The following is a 27,856-nucleotide window of genomic DNA, read 5'->3' as shown; positions in this document are numbered from 1 at the left end:
TTGTGACTTAGATGAAGATCAGATCACATTTAATGTCAAATTATTACAGGAAAGTGGCTAATCTCAAACGGACCATTCATAAATTATAATCCTGTGCAGGGGGCGCAGGAGGTTGGAAATGAGACCACACTAACAGTGGACTCATTTCATTCTTATTGTGTGACTTTTTCTGTCCTTTCTTTTCTCGTGAACCTGTTTCCTGTAAACTCTATAGAAACTGTAGGAGGGGACGCAGAAAGTGGCTGTTTGTACGTGTTTTTGTAGCCTCGTACGTCTGTCGACAGAATAAAACCAGTCTGTCGTCTTTTCTGACTCAGCGTGGTGCACATAATGGTTGTCTCGCTCGCCGTAGTTTCTCCCCCAGGGTTTGACGGACAGGTAGCTCCGCCAATCACAGGAAGCATGAAACCTCCGCTGGCCAATCAGCGACGGAGGCTTCGAGGACGCTCCGATCTATGGAGGCGGATCCGCCTACTCGTGGCGGTGAGGTTTACAATCGCGTGTCTGAGGTGTGGACGCCTGGCAGAAGAGACGGACCACAGAGGGCGCAACACCTGTCGGATCGCCGCCGGTGTGCTCAAGCGCCCCTTTTCTCTGCAGTCATGGGTGTAAGAACCGAACAAAACTGTGTTTATGTGATACTTTTGGGTCATTTGTGTCTGATTCCTGCTTATACTGGCTTAAGGGGCGGGGCTTACCGCGTCGTCCCACCCTGCGATTGGCTGCTGTTCATGACTGACGGTTTGTTCAGCCAATGGCGAGCGTGGGCGGGGTATAACCCCCGACGAGGATGACGTAGTCATGCCGGTGGGCCGTCATTGGCATAGACATATATACGTAGCGCCCCACCGAGCTGCTGCGATACGTCAACGACGCCGCCATATTGGATGTGGCAAGACTGCGCTGTAAATTGTACTTATTTTCATTTATTGACTTATTTTCATTAATTGCCTTTCTACAAAGAAGTTTATGTTTTACGTCTCATTTATTCATTCACACACGCACTAATATACTTGGGAAACAGTTAGGCACCAAATATAATATATTTAATTTTCTTAGATGGCAAAAATAAGAACTTTATTGATCCCAGATAGGAGTAATCCATGTTATATCAGCTATATAGAACAAGGTAGTGCCGAAAAACAATATATATCCCCCCTCACAAAAATAAGAAAAATAGAGAAACATATTTTCTCATCAACAAAACATTTTACATTTTTATACATTAGATTTTATTGTTATTTTATTGTCTGAAAAATGGTTCAAATATGTTATTTTGTTATTTGATTTTTTTAAATTTGTTTTGTTGATGAAAAAATGTCTCTATTTTTGAGAGGGGGGATATATATTGTTTTTCGGCACTACCTTGTTCTCTATAGCTGCTAGAACATGAATTACTCCTATGTGGGATCAATAAAGTTCTTATTTTTGCCATCTGAGAAAACTAAATATATTATATTTGGTGCCTAACTGTTTCCCAAGTATATTAGTGCGTGTGTGAATTAATAAATGAGACGTAAAACATACATTTCTTTGTAGAAAGGCGCTTTATGAAAATAAGTCCATTTACTTGTATTAGTTTCCAGCGCAGTCTTGCCACATCCAATATGGCGGCGTCGTTGACGTATCGCAGCAGCTCGATGGGGCGTCTACGTCTATATGTCTACGGTCATTGGACAGTTATCAACTCAATAGTGAATTCTGTCCAATCACGTCGCTGCCGTGATTCCCGTTGATTGACAGCGCGGCGGACCAATGAGCGGGCCGCTGGTCCGGCCGTGATTGGTCAAGTGCACAAAGATGTTTATGTTGTGTTGCCGTAACAGAGCAAGACTTTACTCTCTGCTTGTTACTGTGTTATAAAAGTACAGTGAAGTTTTTTTTTTGTTGTCTTCTATGGAAATAGTTTTTACTGGGGTACAGATTCCCGCTGTGGTTGGACCCGGGAGTTTCCTGCGGGCATGGGCGGGACGCGGGCCAGGTTGGGGTCGGTGAGTTAGTTGGGGGCGCGGGGACGCGGCCCCGCGGTGTACCGGCGGGTTTGGTCTCCGGTGCCAGTTGGTGCCCGCGCTCGCTCCCGCCACCTGGAGGTGTGACGGGGGCCGGGGGGTCGCGGTCGGACCCAGAGCGGAGCTGCAAGGGGGGGGGCGTGGACTCCGGGGGGATCAACACCGGACCAGGACGGTCATGTTCGGGTGATTTCTGTGTCATAAACTCTCTCCGTGGAGGCTTTTCTTCACCGTGCAGCGTCTGTAGCGGAGCATGGACGACTCTCGGCCGCGGTACAGTAGAAGACTGGTAAGTTTGAGCGGCTGCTCTGCGCATGCTCGGGGAATCTGCGTGGAGTACATTATAACTCTGAATGTGACTTGGAAATGTTTACACTAGAAGGAGAGACTCTTGTAACAGTGAATTGTATGTGAACATGAGGAGGAAAAAGCTGAATACACGTGTAACAACACACCTGTAGGCGTTTCCATGCAGGTGTACCACGTGATCAAGGACCACGCGAGTAGTGGGTTTTACCGGTTATTTTGTACACAAGAATCTTGTGGCTCTTTCAGAAAAAGTAACTGACTACCCCATCTTTTTATTTAATTATTTTTTATGAATTGACTTGTTTGGTTGTTTGTTTGCTTGTGGAAAAACAATCAGATTTTAAGAAAATACAATGTTATTGTTGGATTTGGGGCTATTGTAAATATTGTAGATATATTGTAGACATGTAAATATTATCCATTTTTTTGTGTTTACTATTTTTTCTCTTGTACATTGCTCATTTTTCTACATTTTATATTGCTCTTTTTTATTATTTAGCTATTTATTGGTTATTTCTATTTTAATTTTTTGTATAAACCGTTGAGCGTGTGTGTGTGTGTTTGGCTGCTGCACGATTGAATTTCTTCTCTGGGAGATCAATAAAGTCTTCTATCCTATTATTTAATTGAAGTGGTGAACAAAAAATAATCGATGTAGATAATACAAAGTGCCCGCTTGTTGCTTGAATAGGATTTAAGAATGTTAATTATAACTTGTGTGTTATGATTTACTTTGCAAAGAAAACAGTCATGTGGGCAACACTAAGTACGGCCTGAAAGGAGGTGAAGCTAAGGATCAGGGAGGGATGACTGGATCACCAGCAGGTGTGCAGACCTACAGATGCAGATAGCTTTTGTCAGTTTCTTGTTGCAGGTGTCTGTTAAAACAATTCCTAGAGGACAAGACATAAGCAGTGGTCTTGGAGAAACAACTGTTGCTGTGCAAAACCATATCCAAACTATTTGGAGTTCAACTTTCTGCAGTGAGAAAGCCATTCAGACTGAGTAATGCGCAATAATTCAAGAGCTACATCTAGGACACTTGTCTCATGCACAGTGAGAACAAAAAATACAGTTCGTTTTGAAGTATGTCAGTTGTTTTGCTGCCACAGTAACTCCTTTTATACGTGAGGATATTTATATTTTAAAACCGTTGACTTCCTATGAAATCAGGACAGAAGAGAAGCCGAAACTTGGGAAACAGGATCTCTCTCCTAAAACTCATCAGGACTCTTGACAACATATTGAGCCGACAGGAAGTTCTTCAGAGTAATTTTGTAACATCTTGTTAACCAGGATTTGCAATTTAAAAAGAAGGTCTCCTGTTAGAAACTGTTGGGGTTTGTGGTGGTTTTTTGAACGTGGCCTGCGTGACCGCTCATATCGACAGGGTCGTTGTTCTCTCTTCTAGCTTATAAACATTTGGTGTAGTTTCTCGTATTTGTGTGTTTGGCATCACTGTGAGGGGCCTTGAAGTGATGATGTCGGAGCACAGAAATCCTACTGCTTATTCACTGGGTGGGAAAGATTGCGGTATGAAATAAAAGTATTTTCCATGAAGCTATAAAGGTTTCCGTTTGTCTTCAAAGTCACTGTTATTGTAGTCCCTTTTTATTTACCGGTTTGTTTCTGTTCTCTAAACTCCAGAGGGAGTTAGATCTCCCTCCAAGTCAACCAATCTTGGTATTCTGTCAGTGGTTTTCATCGTGGAGGGAGTCTTATTATTATTTACTTCACGTGCTAACTATTAATGAATGACAAAGAAGACTTTAACTGTTGGAATGCACAGTATTGTTGTTTCAATTGTATATTTATTGTATTCAGAACGTGTATCTATTTGGGCTGATTGTTTTTTTGTTTTTTTTAAACTGTTCAGTTGTGCAGTTCTCTGCATCTTTAACTTGAACGCTCGGGTGGGTTGGCGTCATCCCATAATTATGCTGAGGCACCGGAGTTGGTCGTGATCAGTGTTGACTGGTGTGGAAGTCGGATACGTGCAGAGGGACGGATGACGGCGCTGGGGGTGGGTTAGCTTCTTCCTTTCGTGTTTCCCCCGCTGTGGGTGTTCGTCGTCTTTGCCTCCAGAACCAGCTGATGTTGGCTAGAGGGAACCAGGACAAAACGTGCGTCGGTGCTCCTGTTCAACTCTCCCGGGACGCGCGCCTGTGTTTGACTCATCCATCTTCACCGGGCCTCTCTTTCTCCCTCCACACACAGCGGGCTGGTACCCGGCGGCGTTACCATGACGACGGAATCTCGGATGAGGAGATCGAGGGCCGCAGGACGTTTGACCTGGAGGAGAAGGTCAGCGGTCAGAGGTTCGGCTCTGACCGGGTGGTCCGCATGGCGGGCAAAGGTAGGAGAGCAGATCTCAGTCTGGTTCACACGTAGCAAAAACGGTGGTGTTTTCATGGCCGTTCATTTACACGAAAACAAAGCTCATCATTTCTGAAAACTCTGGCCAAAGTGGAGATTTGCAAAAACTCTGTATCTTCACGTTTGCTTGTAAACAGAGGGAAACGGACATTTAGGTTTCAGAACGTCACATTATGCGACAGAAACGTCACCAGTGTGCGACCTGTGTTTACAATTTATTTGGCCACTTAACCTCTGCTGTGAAGTAGAGGAAACCGTAACAGCTGCCTGTTGTTGCTGTGTTCTCAGACTTCACCTACGAGTACATCCAGAGAGGCGGCCTGAGGGATCCCATCATGTTCGATAAACCCGAGGGGCTGGGAATCATGTAAGCTCTTCCTCAACAGCTCTGTTTCTGCACCAGTCCAACATCTTCTCTGTCGGACTCAGCAGTTCTCTGATCCCTGTTTCTCCAGGATGCCGGATCCCGACTTCAGCGTCAACGACGTCAAGATGTTCGTCGGTAAGACCGCTGAAAACTCTCCTACGTCGGCAGCAGCCATCGCTGTGTCTCTGGTTCCGGTCTCTAACTCCTCCTGCTCCTCCCAGGCAGCAGACGCATGATTGACGTGATGGACGTGAGCACTCAGAAGGGGACAGAGATGTCCATGGCCCAGTGGACCCGTTACTACGAGACCCCCGTGTGTCAGAGAGAGAAACTCTACAACGTCATCAGCCTGGAGTTCAGCCACACCAAGCTGGAGAACCTGGTGAAGAGACCCACCACGGTACGAGGGCGACCGCTCCGCTCCGACGGATCGTACCGACGGCCCCGTTCCGACCAGAACCAGTGAAGCAACGTTGTTTTCTGTGTCTGTGTGTGTTCAGCTGGATCTCATAGACTGGGTGGACAACATGTGGCCTCGTCACCTGAAGGAGCGGCAGAGAGACTCCACCAACTGCATCAACGACATGCAGTACCCCAAAGTGCAGAAGTGGGTGCCCCCCCCTCCCCCGGCCCTGATAGTGACCACTAGGGCTGTTCAATTAATCGATTTTAAATTGTAATCGCGATTATGTAATTAGAACGATGTTAAAACGTGAAAATCGTGAAATCGATTTTTCACTTGTTCACGTGTTCCTTGCAAAAAACTTGCAAATGTGAATAGCAAATGTAATGACTGACATTACACACCTCTACCTCCTTCATGGGTTGCATTATTATTTAGCATGCAAAGACCCAGTTTAGTTTAATTAGAAAATGTCTTGTTTTATTTAATTGGAAATATAACTTACTGTATATTTGCAAGTGCTGATTTGCTAATTTTTTTTTCAGAGATAAAACTTTATATTTTATTATATTTTTTAAAACTTTTTTTCAACTTATTTTACAGAGTTTTGCACTTTATTCATTCATTTTTGGTTTAATAACAGCAAAGTTTGCACTTAAAGCCCAATGGGGCAAATGTTCAATAAAAAAACAGCATATTTGAAATAATTTCTTTGCCTTTTGTCAATTCACAAAATAATCGTAATCGTAATCGAAAATCAGATTTTGAGAGAAAAAAATTGAGATTTTATTTTTGGGCAAAATCGAACAGCCCTAGTGACCACCTGTCATGGATGTGAGCGACTCTGACGGTGCGGATGTTTCCTCACAGGTACTGCCTGATGAGCGTGCAGGGCTGCTACACGGACTTCCACATCGACTTCGGAGGAACCTCGGTGTGGTATCACATTCTCAGGGGGACCAAGGTGGGACCGTGGTGTCTGGATCTGCTCGTGTTCTGGCCTCTTGTCTTCTGTTGGCGTCTCTTAGAACCAGCATCTTCATTCTGAGGCCTGTGTTTGATTAGGAGTTGGGGCGTGAAGTAACCGGGACGCTGGTCGGTGGTCCGTACACGGACTACCGGCCTTCAACCGTGGCGTTTTTAGAATCTAAAACCAGTTTTTAAGTTAATAAAGGCAAGTTTTTTTGTATAGCACAATTCAACACGAGGTAATTCAAAGTGCTTTACGTCAACATTAAAAACGGCAAGACACAATTCAACAGTACCGTATTGGCCCGAATATAAGACGGTGTTTTCTGCATTGAAATAAGACTGAAAAAGTGGGGGTCGTCTTACATTCGGGGTCTAGACCTTATACCCATTCACACCGCTAGATGGCGCCAGATATCTTTAAAGGGAATGCTGAACTTAACTCCCCAGGCCAAAGCAAATCCCTGTCACGAAGAAGAAAAATAAAAATAGCAGTAAGAAAGAAAAGAGAAGAAAATAAGAGAAGAGATAACAGAAAATGGAGAAACGTAGCAACAATCTGGAGGAAAGTGGGTGGAAGATCGGCAGATTAACCGGCAGCTGAGGAGAAGTTATGATGCAAACTTCAAGATGTTGATTTGAATGAGGCAAAATAACATGCTTTTTCTCTCCAATATGTTGTTATAATCATTTGTTTCAGAAGTACTGTAATTATTTTCTGTCTGTTTTCAAACTTGAGTCTTGAAAAGGAGGGGGTCAAATATATTAGGGCCAATACGGCAAATGACAAATAAAATGATAAGAAAAGAGGTAAAATAATAAAAAGCACAAGTTGTTAAAAGGTAAGGGCAGTAGAGTACAGCAGGTAGACATCTCATTCTTACAATGGCAAGTTTCTATACGGTCAAAACGTACAAAGACCGGGTCAAATACAGTATTACAAAAGTAATCTGTAACAATTCGTACGGTGAATTAAACCAATAAATAAAGCAGGCGTGCCTCTGAAGATTGTGTGTTTTAAAGGGCGTGTGTGTTGTTTCAGGTGTTCTGGCTGATCCCTCCCACCCACCAGAACCTGGAGCTGTACGAGAACTGGGTTCTGTCGGGGAAGCAGGGGGACGTGTTCCTGGGAGACCGCGTGTCGGACTGTCAGAGGATCCAGCTGAAGCAGGGCAGCACCTTCATCATCCCGTCAGGTAAGTCCTCTCCTCGGGTCCTCAGCTAGCACACGCTCGGAGATCCGCTCAGGATACCAGTGACGTTGGCTTGTCTGTGGCACCGGCAGGTTGGATCCACGCCGTCTACACCCCCGTGGACTCCATGGTGTTCGGAGGAAACTTCCTGCACAGCTTCAACATCCCCATGCAGCTGAACATCTGCAACATCGAGGACCGGACCCGGGTAGGTGCGGAGACTAGAGATGCACCGATCAGGATTTTGAGGGCCGATCACAGCGTGAAACCCATAAAGTCGTCAATATTGTTGTTTCATGTACACAACACTGACATTGTATTATTAGGCATAATAATTAGGGATATGAGAAAGTATCATGAATTGACTGTTTTATTTCAGGCTGAGGAAATGTGCAATATTTCACTCTCTAGAGACTCTTAGAGACGACTTACACTCATGTAGCTTACTAGTTTAAGCTTTCTTGTGGAAATAATTACGTGTGCAACACAACATGTGCATCAACACAGACAACAGCAGATATTTCACTCTCTTAGAGTTGATAAAAGTTGCAAACTATAAACCTCAGTTTTCCTGTGGAAAACGGAATTCAATCTTAAAATAATTATGAATTATTAAGGTTTGCTATAGCGATAGCATCCACCGCGTATGGGGAAACTCTTGTGAGCTCAACTCTTCACACTAGAACTACAAATGTCACTCGTGAAGCGACTGACACGACTGTCGTCCTGCGTGAGAGTTAGTGTGGATGTGACTGTTTATATTCAATTCAATTTTATTTATATAGCGTCTAATACAAAAGATGTTGTCTCTAGACGCTTTCCAGAGATCCAGATCCAGAACATGAACATGAACATAAACATAAACCCCCGAGCAATTATTATATAAACAATGGCAGGTAAAAACTCCCATAGTGGGAGAAAAGCCTTAAGCCAAACAGTGGCAAGGAAAACTCCCCTTTAGGAGGGAAGAAACCTTAGGAAGAAGTTTATAGTTTGGTATAAGTCCGGTGGACATTCATCAGGGAAATATTTACGCTCGGGGTATCTCCTTTGCACACACTTTTCAAACTGCAAATTTGTTGTCTTATTCGGACATTGTAAAACTCCCGTACCGGCGACGCGGGTCCCGCCCCCTTAGGATAAGAAGATAAGATAAGATAAGAAATCCTTTAATAGTCCCCCAGAGGGGAAATTTCCAGATTACAGCAGCAAAGGGGATAGTGCAAAACACAAGAGGCATCAATATTACACAATAATAATAATAATAATAATAATAATAATAATAATAATAATAATAATAAAAAACACTATAAACAGTATATACAATAATAATAATAAGAAGAAGGAGAATAAAAGTAGTAATAAATAAAAAATACTAGTATACAAAAAAGAAAAACAGATGGATATTTACAGATGTTATTTATGCACGTTGCAGAGAATTGGAGACCTCGATCTGAGATGTGGGAACGCACGCGCGGGCGGGGGTTTGTTGTTGTAAACGTCATCGGATCGCCTGCTTTGAACTATTATTTTGAGAACGCAGATCAAAACCGATAGGGGCATTATCTGCTGATACCGATCGGTGCATCTCTAGTGGAGACGTCGTCCCACCACCAGGGAACCCAACGAGGTTCCATAATCCGTCTCTGATCTCTGCAGGTCCCGCTGAAGTTCCGCTACCCGTTCTTCTACGAGATGTGCTGGTACGTGCTGGAGCGCTACATCTTCAGCCTGACCCGGACCTCCTACCTCACCCCAGAGTTTCAGAAACACTCCCTGGGCATCGGTGCGTACGCCGTCGCCAGCGTCCTCTCATGAAGCTGCTCCCCTCCTCCCCTTCTGGCGTTGTTGAACACGCTCGCTGCCGTTTCCTCCGCAGGTCTGAAGAGGCCTCCGGGCGCCGACGCCATGGACCTGGAGGACGAGCAGGAGGATGAGCAGGAGGATCTACCGTTACAACCGTCTGAGACCTACCTGACCCCCCTGGAGCTGGAGGGACTGTGGAACCTGCTGGGGAAACTGGAGGCCATGCCTTCCAACAAGAAATGTGTCCCCGCCGGGATCCTGAACGCCTCTGCCCTCGTCAATCACGTCAAGGTACGGCCGCGTGGGACGTGCTGGGCGGTATCAATGTAAAGATTCCTGCAGAATCATCCTCTCTGCATGTTCAGTTTAGTTCATATCATTTACAGTTTCAGTTAAAAAGATGTTTTCCTTGAATGGTATATTTAAAAGTCGCAGTACTGCCTCCTACTGGCTAATGTTGGGATTGCAGCTAAATGTTTTGTCAAATGTTGAAAACTTTATCCAGGAAGTAGAGTCTGTAACAATAGAGCACATGTCAGGTTCCAGTGAGTGTTGCCACTACAGCTTACAGCTTGTTTGGGTTGCATCGTCGGTATGTATTCATACATTTGTCTGTATTTTGCCATCATATGTTTATGCTTAAGTGGCAACTTTATATTCATAATTATGTTATTTATTTTTCTTATTACTTTCACACTTTGCTTCTGCAATAAACCTGTGGAAAGAGAAAACCCAGAGTCTTACTCGGAGTCGAGTGTTTAGCTGCCTGTCAATTAGGGTTGCCCCCCGTCCCGTAAAATACAGAATTGTCCTTTATTTGAGAAAAAAATGTTGCGTCCCGTATTGAACTAATACGGGACACGATTTGTACCGTATTTTCATTAACTTTTACACCATATTCTAGTTGAATTATTGAAATAAATTAACTTTTACTCCATATTCTAGCTGAATTATTGAAATAAGTTAACTTTTACACCATATTCTAGTTGAATTATTGAAATAAGTTAACTTTTACACCATATTCTAGTTGAATTATTGAAATAAATTAACTTTTACACCATATTCTAGTTGAATTATTGAAATAAATTAACTTTTACACCATATTCTAGTTGAATTATTGAAATAAATTAACTTTTACACCATATTCTTCACCTGTATCTATATTATACATCTGGGCTGATGTGGATATACGTAGCATAGGAGGATATTTCAGTTACTAGTATGGTTTTCTGTCTCTACAGTCATGCAAGTTCAATGCTATTAAAGCACTTTAAACTTTAAATCAAAGCATTTTGTTTTTTCATATAAAATAAACACATTTTTATTCAGTTTGGAAGTTTTGGGGCTTTTTTTTTTGGCTCCTGCGCTGCTGAAATCAGGGCGTCCCTTATTTCTATTTCTGAAAGGTGGCAACCCTACTGTCAATACATGCAACAGACGCATTGAGGACAGAACACTGCATCTGTTGTCTTGCAGGCACATCTGAGGGAACACGCGAGTGACAACCCCCAGCAGTCCTACACAGGACGACCCATCATCACCTGGCCCAAGAGGGTACGTGGTCCTCGTACCCAGCAGTCTCTCATCAACGCTTGCTTGTTTTATTGTTTGCACTCGTAAAAGGGAACATTACACAGAAAAAAGTAAAAAAAAAAAAAAAAAAGATGTGCAGGAGAGGTCTTAAAACCCGTAGGACTTATAAGCGACTCCCCCCTCCTAAAAACAGGAAAAAATAAAAAACAATAATCCACAAAACCATATAAGCACAATACATAGGCCTATACAGTATAACTGATAATTCAGTTATACGATACTTCAGAATACAATTAAATAGCTTAGAAATATATTTGAATAATGGTGAATGAAAAACAGATATATTAAAAATCTATAAACTTTTTTTCAGCTTTCTTTTGAATGCAGATAATGTTGAGCATGTTTCACTTAGTTTTAAACTGTTCCACAGCACGACACCTTGATACATAAATGAAAATGTAGCAACTGTGGTTCTACAGAAGGGGATATGCAAATCATTCCTTCTTCTTGTGGAGTATGAATGATAATAAGAATTAAACTTAAAATAATTATGAAAGTGTCTGGGTAAAGTTAACGGCGAGCATACAACTTTATACATCAGGATTCCTGTTTGATACTTATTCACATCGTAGATTGTTAGTATTTGTAATGTATTAAACAGAGGTGTGGATGCTGTTAAACGTGGAGAGTTAGTAACAATTCTTACTAAAGATGTTTGGAGTCTATGAGTAGGTTGTATAAAAGCAGGATAAGTGCTAGCTCACCAACTGCTCCCTTCTGCTCCTCCAACAGCCCTCGTGGTACCAGCCTCCTCCTCCTCCACCTCCCCCCCCTCGTCCCAAGCTGGCCACCACGCCCATCGTCCCCCGGCCCCAGAAACCTCCTTCCTCCATGTCGGTGCTCAGGCGGCGGCGAGTCAGGTAGGTGCGGCGTTTCAGACTAGCAGCCGTCGGTCGGAGCACTTGTTGTGCTCATGTGACGCTGCTGTGCTGCTGTGCAGGTGCAAGCGCTGCGAGGCCTGCGTGAGGCCGGAGTGTGGAGACTGCAACTTCTGCAGAGACATGAAGAAGTTCGGAGGACCGGGGAAGCTGAAGCAGACCTGCGTGCTGCGCCAGTGTCTCTCTGTACGTACCACACACGATGCACTCTCCTACACCGATGGCTCTGAAAAATCACATTTAATTCATCACTTAGGAAACAAAAGTTTTTTTTGTCCTTTTTTATCATTTATTTAACAAAAGTGAAGTTTCTTCGGAAGAGTATCGGGGCCATGCAGGAGAAAAGATATTTGAGAGGGGAAGATTTTTTTTTTTATTGTGCACTTTGAGAAAAAAGTGGAAATGTCGAGAAAAAGTGGAAATGTCGAGATTAATGTTGAAATACAATTTCAAGAATAAAGTCGAAATTTTGTGAATAAAGTCGAAATTTAGAGAATAAAGTTGAAATACAATTTGGTGAATAAAGTCTAAATGTTTTCTCTGGCCAATCAAATCCAGTTATGAGAGCGACTGACAGCTCTGCAGCAGCAGCCGTAACTAACTAACTAACTTACGTCCTTGGAGTGGAACGTTAAGGGTGCGTTTCTGATGTTATGCAACTGCATATGTGTGATATGTTTCAAATCAATATCGTCATCAAATTTGGACTTTTTTCTCGACATTTCGACTTTTTTCTCGAAGTGCACAATGAAAAAAAAATCTTCCTCCTCTAAAATATTATTTTTATTTTTGTCCTGTCTGTCCCTAATACTCTTCCGTAAGTTTCTCCCGTGGTTGTGGGGAATCTCTGCGACTTGGTTTTTACAGTTGGTAAAGCACCTTTCTAAACTACGACACACTAAATGAAGCCAGTGAGAATTAAAAGCAGCTTGAAGCCGCAGCTTCTCATGAGGAAGACTGATTGATCGTCTCTCCCATCCGTTCTGTCCAGCCGGGCCTGCCCCTATCAGCCGTCTGTGAGATCTGCAAGGAGCCCAACCAGGAGGAGACCGGAGACCCGTCCCTCACCCTCATGGAGTGCTCCAACTGTGCCCAGATCGTCCACCCCGCCTGTCTCATGGTGCCTCGTCCGCCCCCGACTGTCTTCACCCTCCCGTTCGGTGCCGCCGGATTTTAACCTGGATCTCTGGCTCTACTTCCTGGTCTGCAGGTTCAGGGTGAAGGCGTGATCAGCAAGGACCTGCCCAGCTGTTGGGAGTGCCCCAAGTGTGTCCAGGGGATCACGGAGCGAGAGGTACGTTGTTGTCGTTCCCGGGTTTTCTTGGTGCTGCCGGTAGAGCCACAAAAAAAAATGTTTTTCCACTTTTATCTTGTTTGAACCCGCTAACTCACGTCTAACAGACGCCTGGTCCCCAGAACGCCTCTGGTTTTACTTTACAATTCCTTTGCTTGTCGTTGGCTGCAGTAAACAATAGCGGTGTAACAATATATCGTGCCACAAAATTTCGCGATACAAAAACGTCACGAAACGTGTCGTGGAGGTGACAAGGTGTATCGCGATATTGGGTTATTAATATTAATCTATTGTGCTCACTAGTAACGCGCATCCGACCGCGCGTGCCGACCGTGACTCGACCCGCGTACCAAAATCCTACTACGCTCAGAAGAAACTAGTACCATTTTGCGGTCCCGTTCACTCTTGGGGGTTTTGAGGTCTGAACTTTTAAGTCTGGTGTAGAGTTAAGCCTTACCTTATTAAATTAAACCTTTTTGGGGTGGTGAGTAGGATAAACACGGGGAAACTTCTGCTGAGTTCGAGTGTACTTTAATGTCCCTCAACAGCGTAGGATTTTAGAACATCAACACAGCACCTAGTGCCGTACTGTGGCGTATCACTCCGCCCAATCTAAAACAGACTAATCACTACAGATAAACTGACTAGTGTCATTATAGTCCCTGATTTACGGAATATAAAGAATATATTTATAAAATAATGGACCCTGAATTACCAAAATAACCTTCTTAACAAAAATAAATCTCCTCTTACACTTATAAGGTGAGCATGAATCAATCTTTTTTATGATGTAAAAATGTATTTATTTACTTTTATTTATTTATTTAATTTTAGTTGTTAAATTTCTGGAAAAGAAAAAAGTCAAATCATACATGAGAGAAACTATTCAGTTTGTGGCAAAATATGTTTACTTGTATGAAACTGAAGATGCATAATGCAAACCTGACATTTACTTTTAGTTCATTTTGTGGAAAATGGTTGGCCTGGCTTTCTCTTTAAAACTTAAACAGTTATAAAGCATTACAAACTGTAACAATAGGGCAAACACACAGCATTGTTTTGTATTTTGTGTCTTTCAAATAAAAGACATTTTTTTTCTAGTCATATGTTCCTCATTCAAGGTTGTTAAAAAAATTCTGCTATAATATCGTATCGTATCGTTATCGTGACCTCAATATCGTGTATCGTACCGTATCGTGAGATTAGTGTATCGGCACTTTTCAGGCGTCTGTTTTTCAATGTGATGCTGAGAGGCAAAGACATCAGCAGTGGTCTCGGAGAAGCATTGTTGGTGCACATTGATCTGGACCAGGTCTTATAACCTGCTTTTCCAGTGTTCCTCACTGATTTAAAAAATGATTCACAAGAGGAACATTTCCTCCGGGATTTGAGAAACGACTGCATGAAGTTGACGTTGCTTCTCTTTTCTCCGCAGTGTAAAGGCGACAGAGGCGACGGTCTTCCCGCGGTGAGTTTCTGTTCGTCTCCTAATCCATTTACCCCCTTCACGCCTCTAATCCTCGTCTTTCCTCTCATCCGTCTCCAGAAGAGGAAGTCTTCGTCCCTACTGGACGCTCGCATGACGAAGATCTACCGCCGGCACCAGCACAGCCGTGACGGGGACGACTCGGACAGCGACGACGACGACGAAGGTTGGCTCGGGTCGGCGGCTCGTGGTAAACGCCTCCCTCCAGCAGAGTCTTACGTTTCCTCTCCTCTCGTGATGCTCTGCAGCGTCTCACAGGAGGAAGATGGGGCTCTCTGCACGCGCCGGCTCCTCCAGGAGGCCCCTGAGTGCCCAGAGGAGAGGCCTGCTGAGAGGAGGCTCCGCCCACAGAGGGGGCCTGATGGCGTCGGGCTCCGCCCCCGTCTTCAAGCTGAAGAGAGGGGTGGGGGCCAAGGAGGTCGGCCGGAGGGGGCGGGGCGTCCGGCTGCGAGGAGGCTCACGCATGCAGCGGAGGGGAGACGACTCGGAGGACTCCGACGATGACGACGACGACGACGACGATGATGACGAGGACGACGACGACGAGGATGACGATGAAGATGACGACGACGAGGAGGATGAAGAGGAGGTGGACAGCGAAGCGGAGAAGGACCACCGGCGACACAGGAGGAGACGCAGGGCCGACTACGACGAGGACGACGACGACGACAGCGAGGGGCAGGAGTTCGACCCCGAGGACGACGACGACATGGACATGGACGACGACGAGCAGAAGCAGGACGAGGACGACATGGAGGAGGACGGCCGCTGGGATTCAGACCCGGAACCTCCGGTGCTGCTGGTGTCGGACCTGAACGACGAGCTGCTGAGCGGCTCCTACCTGACGGTGACTCTGCAGCGCCCCCACAAGGCCGCCAGGCACTCCGGTACGATCACTGTTATCTCTCTAACATCAGCTCCTCAGGTGACAGGTCCGGGCTCAGACCCGTCACGCTTCAGCCATCCATCTGAGCTTCTCTAATTCCTCGCTATAACGCGCTTCACCTTTCACGTCTCGCTGCTTCACAGATTTACATTGTGCATCGTGTTCTGCATTCTGATTGGCTAAATAGTCTCCCCGCTTCTTCACTTCCTGTGTCAATAACGTTGGTCGCTTAGCAACAAGCTGAGAAAGACCAATCAGCTTCAGCAGCAGCTCAAGAACGGGAGCCTTTGATGGATCGTTCATTACAGTCTCAGATATAATCCATGGTAACATGTCGGTTTATAAGAATCTTTTTGCCCAGAAGAAAAAAGAGCGACAACAACGACCCGTATCTATTTTCTTATGTAAAAACAGACCTGCACCGCGGCTTTAGAAGAAAAAGACGCTACAGAGCGAGTCAGGATGCAGCAGCATCAGAAGAGCAGGGAAATACACGCCAGTCACAATTTGTCCTACTGTACTTCATTCATCCCCATTCAAATCCAATTAATCGGGTCGTGGTGGGGCGGGGCTGATCTCCGCTATTTGAAGCCTTGTATAATAATAATAATAATAAAAAAAAAAAAAAGGTTGCTACTTTGCAGATTTCACCATTCACGGGTTCTTTTTGGAACGTAACCCCCGTGGAAAAACGAGGGATTACTGTACTGTAATCAATATCTGATCCTGGGAGGAAGCATGAGTGTGATCTTCACCTACAGCTCAGCTCCACACATTGGCCGGTTCTTCTTCTGTGGTCTTGGCTGAACGTCTACTTCTAAGAAGAGTATCCACAGTATGTGACCTGTGGACCGATAGACGCCTGAACACGGTGATGACTCTTCTCACCCGTAGGCGGTTCAGCTGCTCTTGATCATGCGTCTTCCGAGGTGTCCTTTATGGTGAAATGTAGTTCATGTCAGGAGCACCTGATTGAGGGAGGACTTTCTGAACCGTTCTTTGTGGCAGTGAAGCTGAAGGAATCTCATGAAGGGGGTGCGACTGGGACTCTCCAGTCGTGCAACCTGAGGCTTCTGACAGATGACCAGTGACCCAGGAGACGGAGGAAATGTTCCCTCAGCAGAAGAGGGAGAAGTCGAAGAACACGTCACCGTCTCCAACACTAATGGCGCTTTTCCACTAGTACCTACTCGTCACGCCTCATCCCGGCTCCACCCGTTTTGTCCCCGTGTGTTCTTCCACATCCAGGGGAGAAGTGGGGGGGTTGACGTGAAGCTGCTGTGACGTACTCGATTGCGCAACCGCTTTATTCATGTCGGCGCTGATCAGAAATCAGCTGGAGCCGCGAGCGGCTGAGAGTAAAACAGCCCGTCTACATCCCTTTTTTTAATTCTCTCCTCAGCCACCAGGTTTATGAACATCTGCACCTCAGAGTTGGATCACCAAACAGACGTTTTGCGCTTTATAATAAAATCGCCGCGAGTCGCCTCGCCCTGACTCCCGCTTCCTGATTCAAACGTCTGACGGCCCCGCCCCCCGACCAATCAGTGGTGACGTCAGAAATAGTGCCGGCTCAGCACGCTCAGAACCTCGGCAGAAAAGATACAGAAAAAGTATCTGCTTGGCTCGGCTCCACCCACCTCAGCCCGTAGTGGAAAAGCGCAAGACGGGGGCGTGGCGAGTAGAAGCGAGTTGAGGTGGTACTAGTGGAAAAGCGCCACAAGTGTCCAACTTGTTCCCAGCAGCAGACTTCAAGTCTGTCCTCCAGGCGGCTCAGAGATCAGTTCATTAACTCTGTTGAATCACTTTCTCTGATAGTTTCTTGTGAATGTTTGAAGACGTGGTCAATTATGATACTGTTTTATCTCAGTTGTCATGGCAACCTGCATCCCCGGCGCAGAGCTCGGCAGGCTTGACGTTGCTTCCTAGTCATTCCTGTTGTTCCTCTTCAGGCTCCATCGTTCCCAAGCTGGAGGCGGCGATGGCTCCGAGGACGGCTGCAGGGGGAGGAGGTCCGCAGGGCTTCGTGCAGAGAAAAGCTGCTCTGTCCAAACCGTCGCGGCTGCGGTCCGCCGACTCCGAGACCCCGAGAGGACCCGGCAGGTAACGCTCGCCACACGCCTCTGCATCACCACGATTGAGGAACTCTGACCTCACCTGCTCGTCTTCATCAGAGTCCTGCAGCCCTGCAGCTCTGGCATTTTCCAACATTTAGGAAGTCGTGTCTGCAGGGCTTAACGCTTACATGCCTTCATCCATCCTGGTTGATTCCTGCCGTCTCTTCCTGCAGGCCTCGTCTGCGCGGTAGCCACGGTGACAGAGGCAGCAGGGCTCCATCGGCGTCTTCATCGGAGGAGGAGGCTGCGGCTCCGCCCGCGTCCTCCCTGCTGTCGCTGCCGTCCTTCCGAGACGTCGGGGGAGACCGCGGGGGCGAGAAGGAGGTGTGGGTGTCGGTGTTCAGGCACCTGAACAGGGCGGAGCTGCTGGCCTGCATGACCGTCTGCAAGGCCTGGTACAAGTGGTACGTCCCGGTTAGAGTCCCGCCGGGCCCGCTGCGCCGCCAGGCGCCGCTGTGGTTGAACCATCCGTCTCTCCGTCCCGCAGGAGCTGCGACAAACGCCTGTGGAGCCACATCGACGTGAGCCGCTGCAGCCCGCTCTCCAACCAGGCCCTGGCCGGCATCGTCAAGCGCCAGCCGTCCTCCCTGGACCTGTCCTGGACGCCCCTGGCCCGGAGGCAGCTCAACTGCCTGCTCACCAGGCTCCCAGGTACCTGCGGGGGAACGGTGACTCCACCCACGGGTGACGTGGCGTCGACCGCCTTCGTGTGACGTGTCCGTCTGTGTTCAGGTCTGAGGGAGCTGAGGCTGGCCGGTCTGCCCTGGTCCTGTCTGTCCGCCCTGGTGTCCCCCAGTCTGCCGCAGCTGAGGCTGCTGGACCTGCGCTGGTGCGAGGGCATCAGCGACGCCCAGATCAAAGAGATCGTCATGCCGCCAGGTCAGTGCAGCGCAACTGAGCATGCTCAGAAGCATTTCAACTTGTATAGACGAATCCGGCGAAACCCGGAAGTCGAGCGGGCCGCCATTACTGCGGTGGCGGCTCCGCTCCTCCGCTCCAGCCCATAGACATATATACGTATGGATCTATTACTCCGCTCCCTGCCAGGCTCTCTTAATGTATTTGTATCATCGGAAAACTCCTGTCCCGTCACGTGCATTTGTTTTGATAGTGAATGAAGACGGGACGGACTGTCAAAACCACTTTTCTGTTTCACCAAGTGAACAGACGGAAGGCAAAAAAAAGATGTTAAACTGCTGGAAAGGAACTGGAATTTACCTGGATACCTTAAACAAGGAAGCCAGGGAGCGGTATATGGAGAAAATAATGATTATTAACGGTTTGATCCATATGAAATCACTACTAGTGGAGCTCCGATGAGGATTTACTGCCGCAGTTCTGCACAACCCACGTCTTACTACCTTGTTTAGTGTTTGACAGCTGCTTTGGTAGATGTTTGACTCGCCATGTGTTTCAATAAATTAGTATAATAGTACAACATACAGTACATCTTTTTTATTACTCTTACTTCTCTTTTCTTTTTTTTTATGCTGAAGAGGCTCCGAGACATGAGCAATATTTTTGTTTTCCTCGTGAGATTATTTTTTTCTTCTGCAGCTACAAATAGAGTTAATATTTTTTCCTCAACAAACTAGTTTTATCTGAAGATTGGGGTTATGTATGTATGTATTCTGTATCATCCGGAGCTGAGATAGTTCTGCCCTTCAATTAGAGACCTGTAATTGCGTTTTTTTTCGTCATCGGACGCCAGGCGATCAATAAAATATTCTTGGATACCTAAAATTAAACAAAACATACACAGGTAATATTTAATTGTGCAGACGTGCCTCGTAAGGAGAGGAGGTGGAGAGAGCTATATTACAGTGTTTAATCATACACTCCCTTATCTCCCTATTCCTCTATTCTTTCCTGCTTATCGCTCAAACAAATCATTATTTATAAATTAACATCAGCATTAATTTAAGATACCTTCATTATTTATGGAAGGTCACTGTCTAACATCATCAATCCAGCTATAATGATGCTGTAGAGCGTCAGGTTACAATAACAGCGCTGCGGTGGCAGATTGACACCTGCCACCGCAGCAATGCCGCCGCCGCAAGATGGCGGCGCACACAAACCGGTCGCCGGATTCGTCTATAAAAACAAAAATGTACAGTAATCCCTCGCTATAACGCGGTTCACCTTTCACGTCTCGCTGCTTCACGGATTTGCATTGTGCATCGTGTTCTGCATTCTGATTTTTTTTTTCATAATAATTTTTCATTTTCTCCCGTTCAAATCCAATTACTCGGGTCACGGTGGGACTGATCTCTGCAATTTGAAGCCTCGTATAATAATTATGAAAAAAAAAAAGGTTGCTACTTTGTGGATTTCACTTATCACGGGTTCTTTTTTGGAAGGTAACCCCTGCAAAAAACGAGGGATTACTGTACTTTATAAATGTGGGCAAACCTACACTAATTTTTTTTGAAAAGGACATTTTTTTGGGGCGGATTTTTGTTTTTGTGTGAACGGAAGAAAGAAGAATTAACCTTGGGTCGGTCTAGATCGTGTAAAGCCTGAATTAAAGTTCTGTGTTACACCAACGCGGAGCCTACGCCGTTGCCGTGACGCCGTCGTGAACCCTCGGACTTCTCCGTCACTCCATTTCACCGCGGTGCAGTACCCCCCAGAGCGCTAGTTGATACTTTGTTTAGCTTCTGTTTTTTTCCGGTCACAGTGAATCAAAGAGATAAGGACAACTATTGTGCAAAAAACCAAAACGACCCAAAAAAAAAAAATCACCCACACACGAAGAAAAGAGCGCTGAAAGTTCACTACTGCTTCACGAAACCGGAAATGCGTTGCTACCAAGCAAACCAATCACAGCCCTGTGGGTCTGCGTTTGTTCTGCGTCGCCTCGACGCGTAGTTACATTTTTTGGGAGGTGCACGTCAGGCTACGGCGTAGCCATCTTCCTAGGGTGCACGTCGCCCCGTACCCTACGGTGTAGGCTCTACGTCGATTTAATATGGAACCATAATTCAGGCTTAAGACAACTGTCTGCAAGTGTGACGCAGAAATGACTGGATCTGAACCGAGAGGCCGCTGACAGCGTCTCCGTCTGGGGCATCCACCCGTGTTAACACAAGGAGTGCAACACAAGGAGTCACTCCTGCGTTAAACGCAGGAGTGACTTACTTGAGGCCGTTTAAGCGGCGACACTCGAGCTACGCACCCACACCGACTCTGCCGTTCCACCTTTACGTCTGCGTGATTGTTTTTCACGCTGCTCTGTAATTACACCACCGGCCGCTAGGTGGCAGTGTTGGTTCTTTTCTGTTGGTTCTGGAGTTTCTGTTTGTCTACTTCCTGTATGCAGCTCCGGCGGCAACAGAGCAAATAAAGTAGATTTTACACGAGGTGCAGCTGATAAATATTGATATAATTTGTCATTTTTACAGACTATCACTCAAGAAGAAATGGTGGCAGGAAATTCAATACATTTCAACAAATGTACCAATCGGGTTTCTCGCAATCCGCATCAACTTTATTATTAGTTAGATTATTAGCGGCCAATGTGAGGTCACCTGTCTGCAGCCGCAGCTGAAGCTGCGGGTCACGCAACATGGCAGTGAAACACACCAGAATCTACGTCATGGCTGTAAAATAAAACCATCCATCAGTTTCCTAAAGACCTCCATTGAAATGTAGTCAGGGCCTGAAGAGCGCCGTGTTTAAATGGATACACCAAAACCTCAGACTTGAAGGTAAAACCTGGTGCATCATGGGGGTTCTTTAGATTCCCCACGTTTTTTCTTTTTTTTTTTGGCAAAATAAATAATGTTCATCAATGTTCATCAATGTTCAATAATGTTCGGAGTTTTATTTTCTCAGAACTGTGATCAGATGTTTTTACACAATAAACATGATTAATAGGGATCACTAACTGTTGCTGAGTCTCAGGCCTGTTTGTCACTTGTCCACATCTGTTGGGACTTAGTCCTGTTGTCTTCTGCAGAACGGCTCAGGCTGCGCGCTGTAAATAATATCCGCTCCGTCCTGCAGGGTCCGAGTCGTCGCGGAGCAGACTGAGGGGCATGACTGCGTTCTACCTGTCCGGCCTGGACGTGGGCGAGTCCACGCTGAGGCTGCTGCAGCGCCACATGCCGCAGCTGCAGAGGCTGGACGTGGCTCACTGCAAGAGCATCTCAGACTCCTGCATCTCCATGCTGGCGGCCAGCGGCACGCACACCCGCCACAGCCTGGGGGAGCTCACGCTGGCAGGTGGGTGATCGTCTGACCGCATGAGACCTTCACCTCGGGTGGTTTTTGGTGCAGATGGTTGTGGTAGCTAGTAGAGCCCTGCTCGGGACTGTTTTCTTCATCCTGCTCCCGCCTGCTCCTGCAAAACTCCCGCACAATTATTCCCGCACAATAATAGAAATGCATCGATTGTGTGTCTTCCTCCATCCCGCAAGAGAAATGTCCTTGACAAATCTATCTGATTTAATGTTAACATGATCATTGTGGAGCTTGATGGATAATTGACAGTTCATAGGTCAGCCACAAGCTATTTCGCCTTTCGGCACACATCAATTACCGTATGTGATCGAGGTTATAGCAACGAGAGTAGCTGTGAGGGGCTCAAATAACACTAATAAATAACATAAAATAAACTTAACGAATGAAACAAATTAATTTAACAAATGAATCACTTGGCCATTACATTGCTGTGGAGGGAGAGAATGTTGCTGACCGACTGCTGGTCCCAATCCCTGTGTCTCTCTTCCAAAATGCTCCACAGACACTAAACGCAGTTTCTCCAAATATCTGACTTGCTTTATCTTTTTGTAAAGACCTTGTTTGAGGTTCTTATCAATGTCATTGATTTCCATCTTGTTGCTAGGCTACATCCCAATCCCGCAGTGTTTTTTTTAGCCGCCCGCTCCCGCACATCAGCTCTCTAGTATCTAGTACTTGTTATGCAACTCCATGGTCACCTAAACGAGAACTTAACTGTGAAACTTAAACACGTGCGTTGTCTCTGCTGTGGTCTGAAAACGTTTTCTTGTATCTGCAGGTTTACAAAGTCACAATGTGAGTTTTCTCATTCACAGTTTATGTACATTTTATACATCAGGTCCAGTTGGTTTCAGGGAAACATTCGTTAACTCGGTTTAGTCAGTCGGCCGGGCTTGAGTTTGGACTTCAGATTGAGCCACAGAACAGGAGCCGGTGTTGGGAGGATCAGTGACCCGCTAAGAGGAGGTCCTGGAAAGTCTCGTCCACCATCAACGAAAACCAGCCGAACTAAGTGGAAACGATTGAATCACTTTCACTGACAGGTTCTTGTGAATGTTGGATGAAGACGTGGTGTAGTATATTATTTTATATCAGTTGTCATGGCAACCTGCATCCCTAGTGCAAAGCTCATTATAGCTATTTATATTATAGCTTTATGACAACACAACTTGTCTGTAGGCTCTTCCAGGGACCTGAGCAATAATAAAAACAAAGCAATGCCAGGTAGGGACAAACAGTGTGACTTTGTGCAAATATAATGCCGTTTTCCCACCGCAGCAGTGTCATCCCACGACGGCTGACGTCGTCCTCTCCTGGACATGGAAGGATGCAGCTCGACTCAGCTGTTCCTTTAGTCGCCCTAAACTCAGACCAGCACCTGATTTGAAAACTGAGTTTTTTCTTTTTCTTCCCAAATTCAGCATTTTTAGATTAAGGAGTGAAGTAAGAAGAATAATGCGTAGCGCACATGAACGTGGACGCCTCTCCCATGCACGACCAGTGTCTCCAGCGGCGGTGACACACGTCACCAAACGCAGCCGTGGCTTCAGGCTGGAGACTCTGGTCGGTCGCACGGACCTCCATTTAGAGAATGAAACGCAGCTGATTTTCAGGAAATGTCAGTAATAGAATGTTCTCTCAGATGCAGCACAGAGGTGTCGTCTTCCTGTAATGATTTTGGTCCTTGTCCCACAGACGGTCCCTGAGCGAGTCTGTGGACCCTAGACCGTCTGCATGTTTACGTGTTCAACAACTTCACCCCAGAGCTAACGCCGAGGGAAGAAAGTGATGCATCAATCAGCCGCCTCCTGAAATTATAACGCTTAAAGTCAACTTGAGGTGTAATATTAGATTAAAGAGCGTCTTCACAGGTGTCAAACTGAATCCCAGAAGGGCCGGTGTCCTGCATGTTTTAGATGTTTCACTGCTTTAACACACCTGATTCTAATTAAACATCGTCACCAGCTTTTCATCAAAGTCTGGATAGTTCTGTTGATGACACAGTCAGTTGTATCATGGTGCAATGAAGCAGGGAAACATCTAAAACCTGCAGGGACACCGGCCCTCGAGGACTGGAGTCCCAGGGACGTAGCCAGAAATTTTGAATAGGGCGGGCCTGAAGAAAAGTGGGCGGGCCAACTTTTGCCAGAGGAAAAATCAATATAATATCAACTAATGCCTAGCAGAAACAACCTTAAGGTTAATGATGGGCGTCAGCAGCTTTTGTAATGTGGGGGGGGACACTTTTTTGGGGGGGGGGTCTGGGGGTCCTCCCCCAGAAAATGTTGAAAATAGTAGATTAAATTTCCCACATTCTGGTGCATTTTACACCCAAAATAATCTCCCTCTCTCTTTGTTTTTCCTTGGAGCTGGCATGGTCTACAATTACTGACTACTATTATGTTTTGGTTTAATTCATAGAGGACTGACACTGACAACTTTTTTGGCACTTTTTAGGCACTTTATTAAATGAGGATTAATAATGTCATGCAACAAAAAATTAAACTCAAAACTCAATACAACTATAACTCAATACTCAATACAACCTGTTAAATGTTCCATATCTTCACCCATCTCCTCTTTTATCTGTACATGCTTACAGCAGGATTTCTACAAATAGAACATAACCATCATACAAAGGCTCCAAAAGTGTGACCTCTTTTGTCATTTGCAGACACAAATGACTGGCAAATCTCCTCTAGTCAAGTTTGTCAAGATGCTCTTGGTGGATGTGGCAAACAGCCACATTGTTCAAGCGCTTTTGAGTCATTGAAGAGCGCAGCCAGGTCTTGAGCCTTCTTAAGGCACTAAAACTTCTCTCAGCCTCTGCTGAGGAGCATGGCACAACAAGAAGAAGCCTGACCAACACTTCTACTTGAGTGAACAGACCTGGAACCTCTGGCAGCATAGCTCTCAATGTATCCACCCCTTCACTGACTGTGCTGCAGGATACTGAAGTTTGAACATGGCCAGCTGAACCTCCAACGAATGGCGGTTTAGTTCTGGGTACGAACTGACCACATCCACATCCTCCACCTTTCCAGTTATTAACACTTTATATATCAGTGGCAGCTGGTGACTGAAAAAATTGGGGAGGTTGGGCGGAAAACCAACCCACGGCGTCATGTTATTTTATATTAGTTGACTACTTATCCCTATTTTCTTATATTCAACAAAAAGTCAAAGAATGGCTTACAAGATTTCTTAACAACAACATCATTTTATTCAATCCTGTAGTTTCCAGATGAACCATACAAGCCTACTACAGTATTTATCAAGGATGTGAGGTGTAACAAGAAGCAGGCCAGTGTTCAACACCTGTGAGGCACCCAGTACGTCACAGTGGGAACTTTACACAACACCCTCTGATTTAAAAAGAAAAAACTAGTTTTCTAGGGACAAAAAAAATTCCCAGAATGCTTTTAGTCGTCATGCAGCGAGAAATATATATTTTACTTTCATAATATTCACTCAGTGAATGTACATAATCACTTTTTTGCACGTTTTTTGCAACCTCGCCAGAATAAAGGCTGATTTCTGTCTGCCTGCCGGCTCCGGAGCTGATTTATGGTTCTGCGTTACACCAACGCAGAACCTACGGCGCAGGCCGCGCGGCGACGCACAACGTACGCCGTACCCTACGCCGTAGGCTCTGCGTCGATATATATAAGCTGGCTGTGTTTGACCATGGAACAACGCAATTTTGCTGTTTGGCCACTCAAGGTAAAACTTGGTAACTTACTTAATTTCTTATATCCATCTCGGCATTTCCACATCGGCTTGCCTCAGACTGACTGAATGTTTTGAATGATGCTGCTGCTGCTGCTGCTGCCGTGTTAAAAAACAGAAGTAAAACGCGGAGTGGATTTCTGTAGATATGGGTAATCTCCTACTCATAAAGTGGAACGGATTTGATTGTGAGTGGACTGACGCAGCACGCAAAATCATTCGCCGGAAAATCATTGCTAAAATTAGTTCCGTTGTAACAGTTGACAGTGAATAAAACGTTTTTGTTATTAATACATTTTTATACGTTTTTGTTTGCTTGGAATGTCAATGTTAAGCATATTTTTTAACGAGTGAATAAAAAATATGAATAATTAAAAAAAAATAGTGAGAAAAATCATGCAAGTTTTCACAGGGAGGGCCGGGCCCTGGGCCAATCAAAAAAATGGGCGGGCCTAGGCCCGCCCTGGCCCTAATATGCCTACGTCCCTGCCGACACCCCTAGTCTAACGAGTTTAACTTTAACGCGTCCAACTGGGTCGGTCAGTTAATCGTCCTTCTGACCCGGTACTGAAGTTCACTGAACCTGAACCCACGTTGATGTCAAGTCCTGCTGCGTGTGTTTATTATATTCACTCGTGTGTGTGTGTGTGTGTGCAGGCTGCAACGAGCTGACGGACAGCTGCCTGCTGTCTCTGAAGCGTCTGTCCTCCCTGGTTCTGCTGGACCTGAGAGGTTGCCGGGGCGTCAGCAGACGAGCCTGCGACGCCTTCATCTCCGACCTGTCCCACGTGGCCCTCTACTGCATGATGGAGGAGAAGCTCATCCAGCGCCTGGACTGACCGGCCGGGCCCACGTTTCCTGGCAGAACCCCTGGACCTCGAGGGTCTGGGACAGAAACGGAGACCGTCCACTCGTCCTCCGGCCTCGGCCAGCTCCGCTGTGTCGGCACTCGGGTCCTCAGACTCGCCGAGTCCTCGTTGGCTGTGAGTCCTGCAGGACCGACGCAGCAGGACGTCAGGCGTCCAGGAGGACTAGCTGCTGTCCCTGGTGTTTGGTTACTCGTGTCCTAAACGAGTCGTGTCTGGAATAAACCGCTGACTGTATTTATCATCGTAGTGGGAGGACTGTATTGCTGAGACGCTAATCTCCACAGAAATGCTGTGGACTCGGGGTCAACCGTGGCTTCGTTAGGAGGTCCGGGGCCGCCCGGTGCTTTGTGGCTCTCATTAGAGAAACGTGAAGACCTGTAGATGACACCAAGACCACCTGTACTGCTGCTGCAGCTGCAGCTGCAGCTGAATAAACCACCAGCAGGTTTGCAAACGGGAGCAAACGCGTGTGCTAACACAACACCAAGAGGGAACAACATCAGCAGCCGTCTTGGCTGCACGTCTACTGGGGAGGGTCATAAACCTTCCTGAATATTAAGACATTGAAATAAACACATTTATCAGCTGGTACAGTCAAATGTATTTATTTTTTTTAATCGTATTGAACCATAAATGTATGCATAATTAGGGGCGGGGCTTCATCTGTGATGACTGCCATGGAGTCTGAGGTCAGACGGCTCTCGATTCTACTGACCCTTTTCACTGAACTTGACCTGATATAAACATCTTCTCCGTCTCATTTTTCTTTTCTTTTTTCTTTCCACTGGCACAGAAGTTGGGACACCTTTTTTGTTGAGCGCTCCTCAGTTGGTTTAGCATGTTTTAACGCATCCGTTTTCTCTCAGATGTGACAATCGCTCGGTGTTACGCTTTCAGATGGCCGGTCGTCTAACTCTGGAGCCGAGGCTGCAGAGTCTCAGATTTCAGATTGCTTTCTTACATCCGAGTCTTCCAGTCATTGTGCTGTTCACACTACGTGACTCGTCACCAACAGAAGTTCCCAGAAAGCCTTGATTCAAAGCAACAGAGATCTGGATATATACGCTAGCAGTCAGAGGCTTGGTCCAAGCGTTTGATTAGTGGTTAGTTACTCGTCCGGTTGTGGCTCTGCCTGCGTCGCAGGTTTCTCTGATTAGACGTGCATCACATCTGAACGTGACCAGAAGGGTTGTCTTCCGTGTCTTGGTGTCCTAGAAGGAAAGGCCCTAAACTTGCAAGGCAAGTTTATTTGTATAGCACAATTCAACACGAGGTAATTCAAAGTGCTTTTACATCAACGTTAAAAGCGGTAAGACGCAATTAA

The 27,856-nt window shown here is 45.8% G+C and overlaps 1 protein-coding gene across 2 annotated transcripts; it reads left to right on the top strand.

Annotated features, from left to right (window-relative positions):
* Positions 1-384: 384 nt before the first annotated feature.
* Positions 385-26,946, top strand: kdm2aa (lysine (K)-specific demethylase 2Aa). Of its 2 annotated transcripts, none has more exons than XM_061724383.1 (25): positions 385-608; positions 4,536-4,674; positions 4,983-5,061; positions 5,150-5,196; positions 5,283-5,461; positions 5,562-5,668; positions 6,335-6,428; positions 7,476-7,629; positions 7,719-7,834; positions 9,286-9,412; positions 9,506-9,723; positions 10,909-10,986; positions 11,758-11,885; positions 11,966-12,089; positions 12,895-13,023; positions 13,114-13,197; positions 14,633-14,665; positions 14,744-14,849; positions 14,932-15,570; positions 17,522-17,672; positions 17,860-18,090; positions 18,174-18,337; positions 18,419-18,565; positions 21,698-21,916; positions 26,321-26,946. In XM_061724383.1, the coding sequence occupies exons 1-25, from the start codon at positions 456-458 to the stop codon at positions 26,500-26,502; spliced, it is 3,828 nt and encodes a 1,275-aa protein (XP_061580367.1). In that variant the 5' UTR covers positions 385-455; the 3' UTR covers positions 26,503-26,946. The 2 variants fall into 2 exon arrangements, with proteins under 2 accessions (XP_061580367.1, XP_061580375.1); XM_061724391.1 differs by lacking the exon at positions 385-608 and adding an exon at positions 2,162-2,298.
* Positions 26,947-27,856: the final 910 nt, after the last annotated feature.

Source organism: Cololabis saira, chromosome 1 (assembly GCF_033807715.1).
Source record: "Cololabis saira isolate AMF1-May2022 chromosome 1, fColSai1.1, whole genome shotgun sequence".
Classification (NCBI taxonomy): Eukaryota; Metazoa; Chordata; class Actinopteri; order Beloniformes; family Belonidae; genus Cololabis; species Cololabis saira.
The sequence above is the reverse complement of the archived record's forward strand: the minus strand, read 5'-3'. Positions and strand labels throughout refer to the sequence as shown.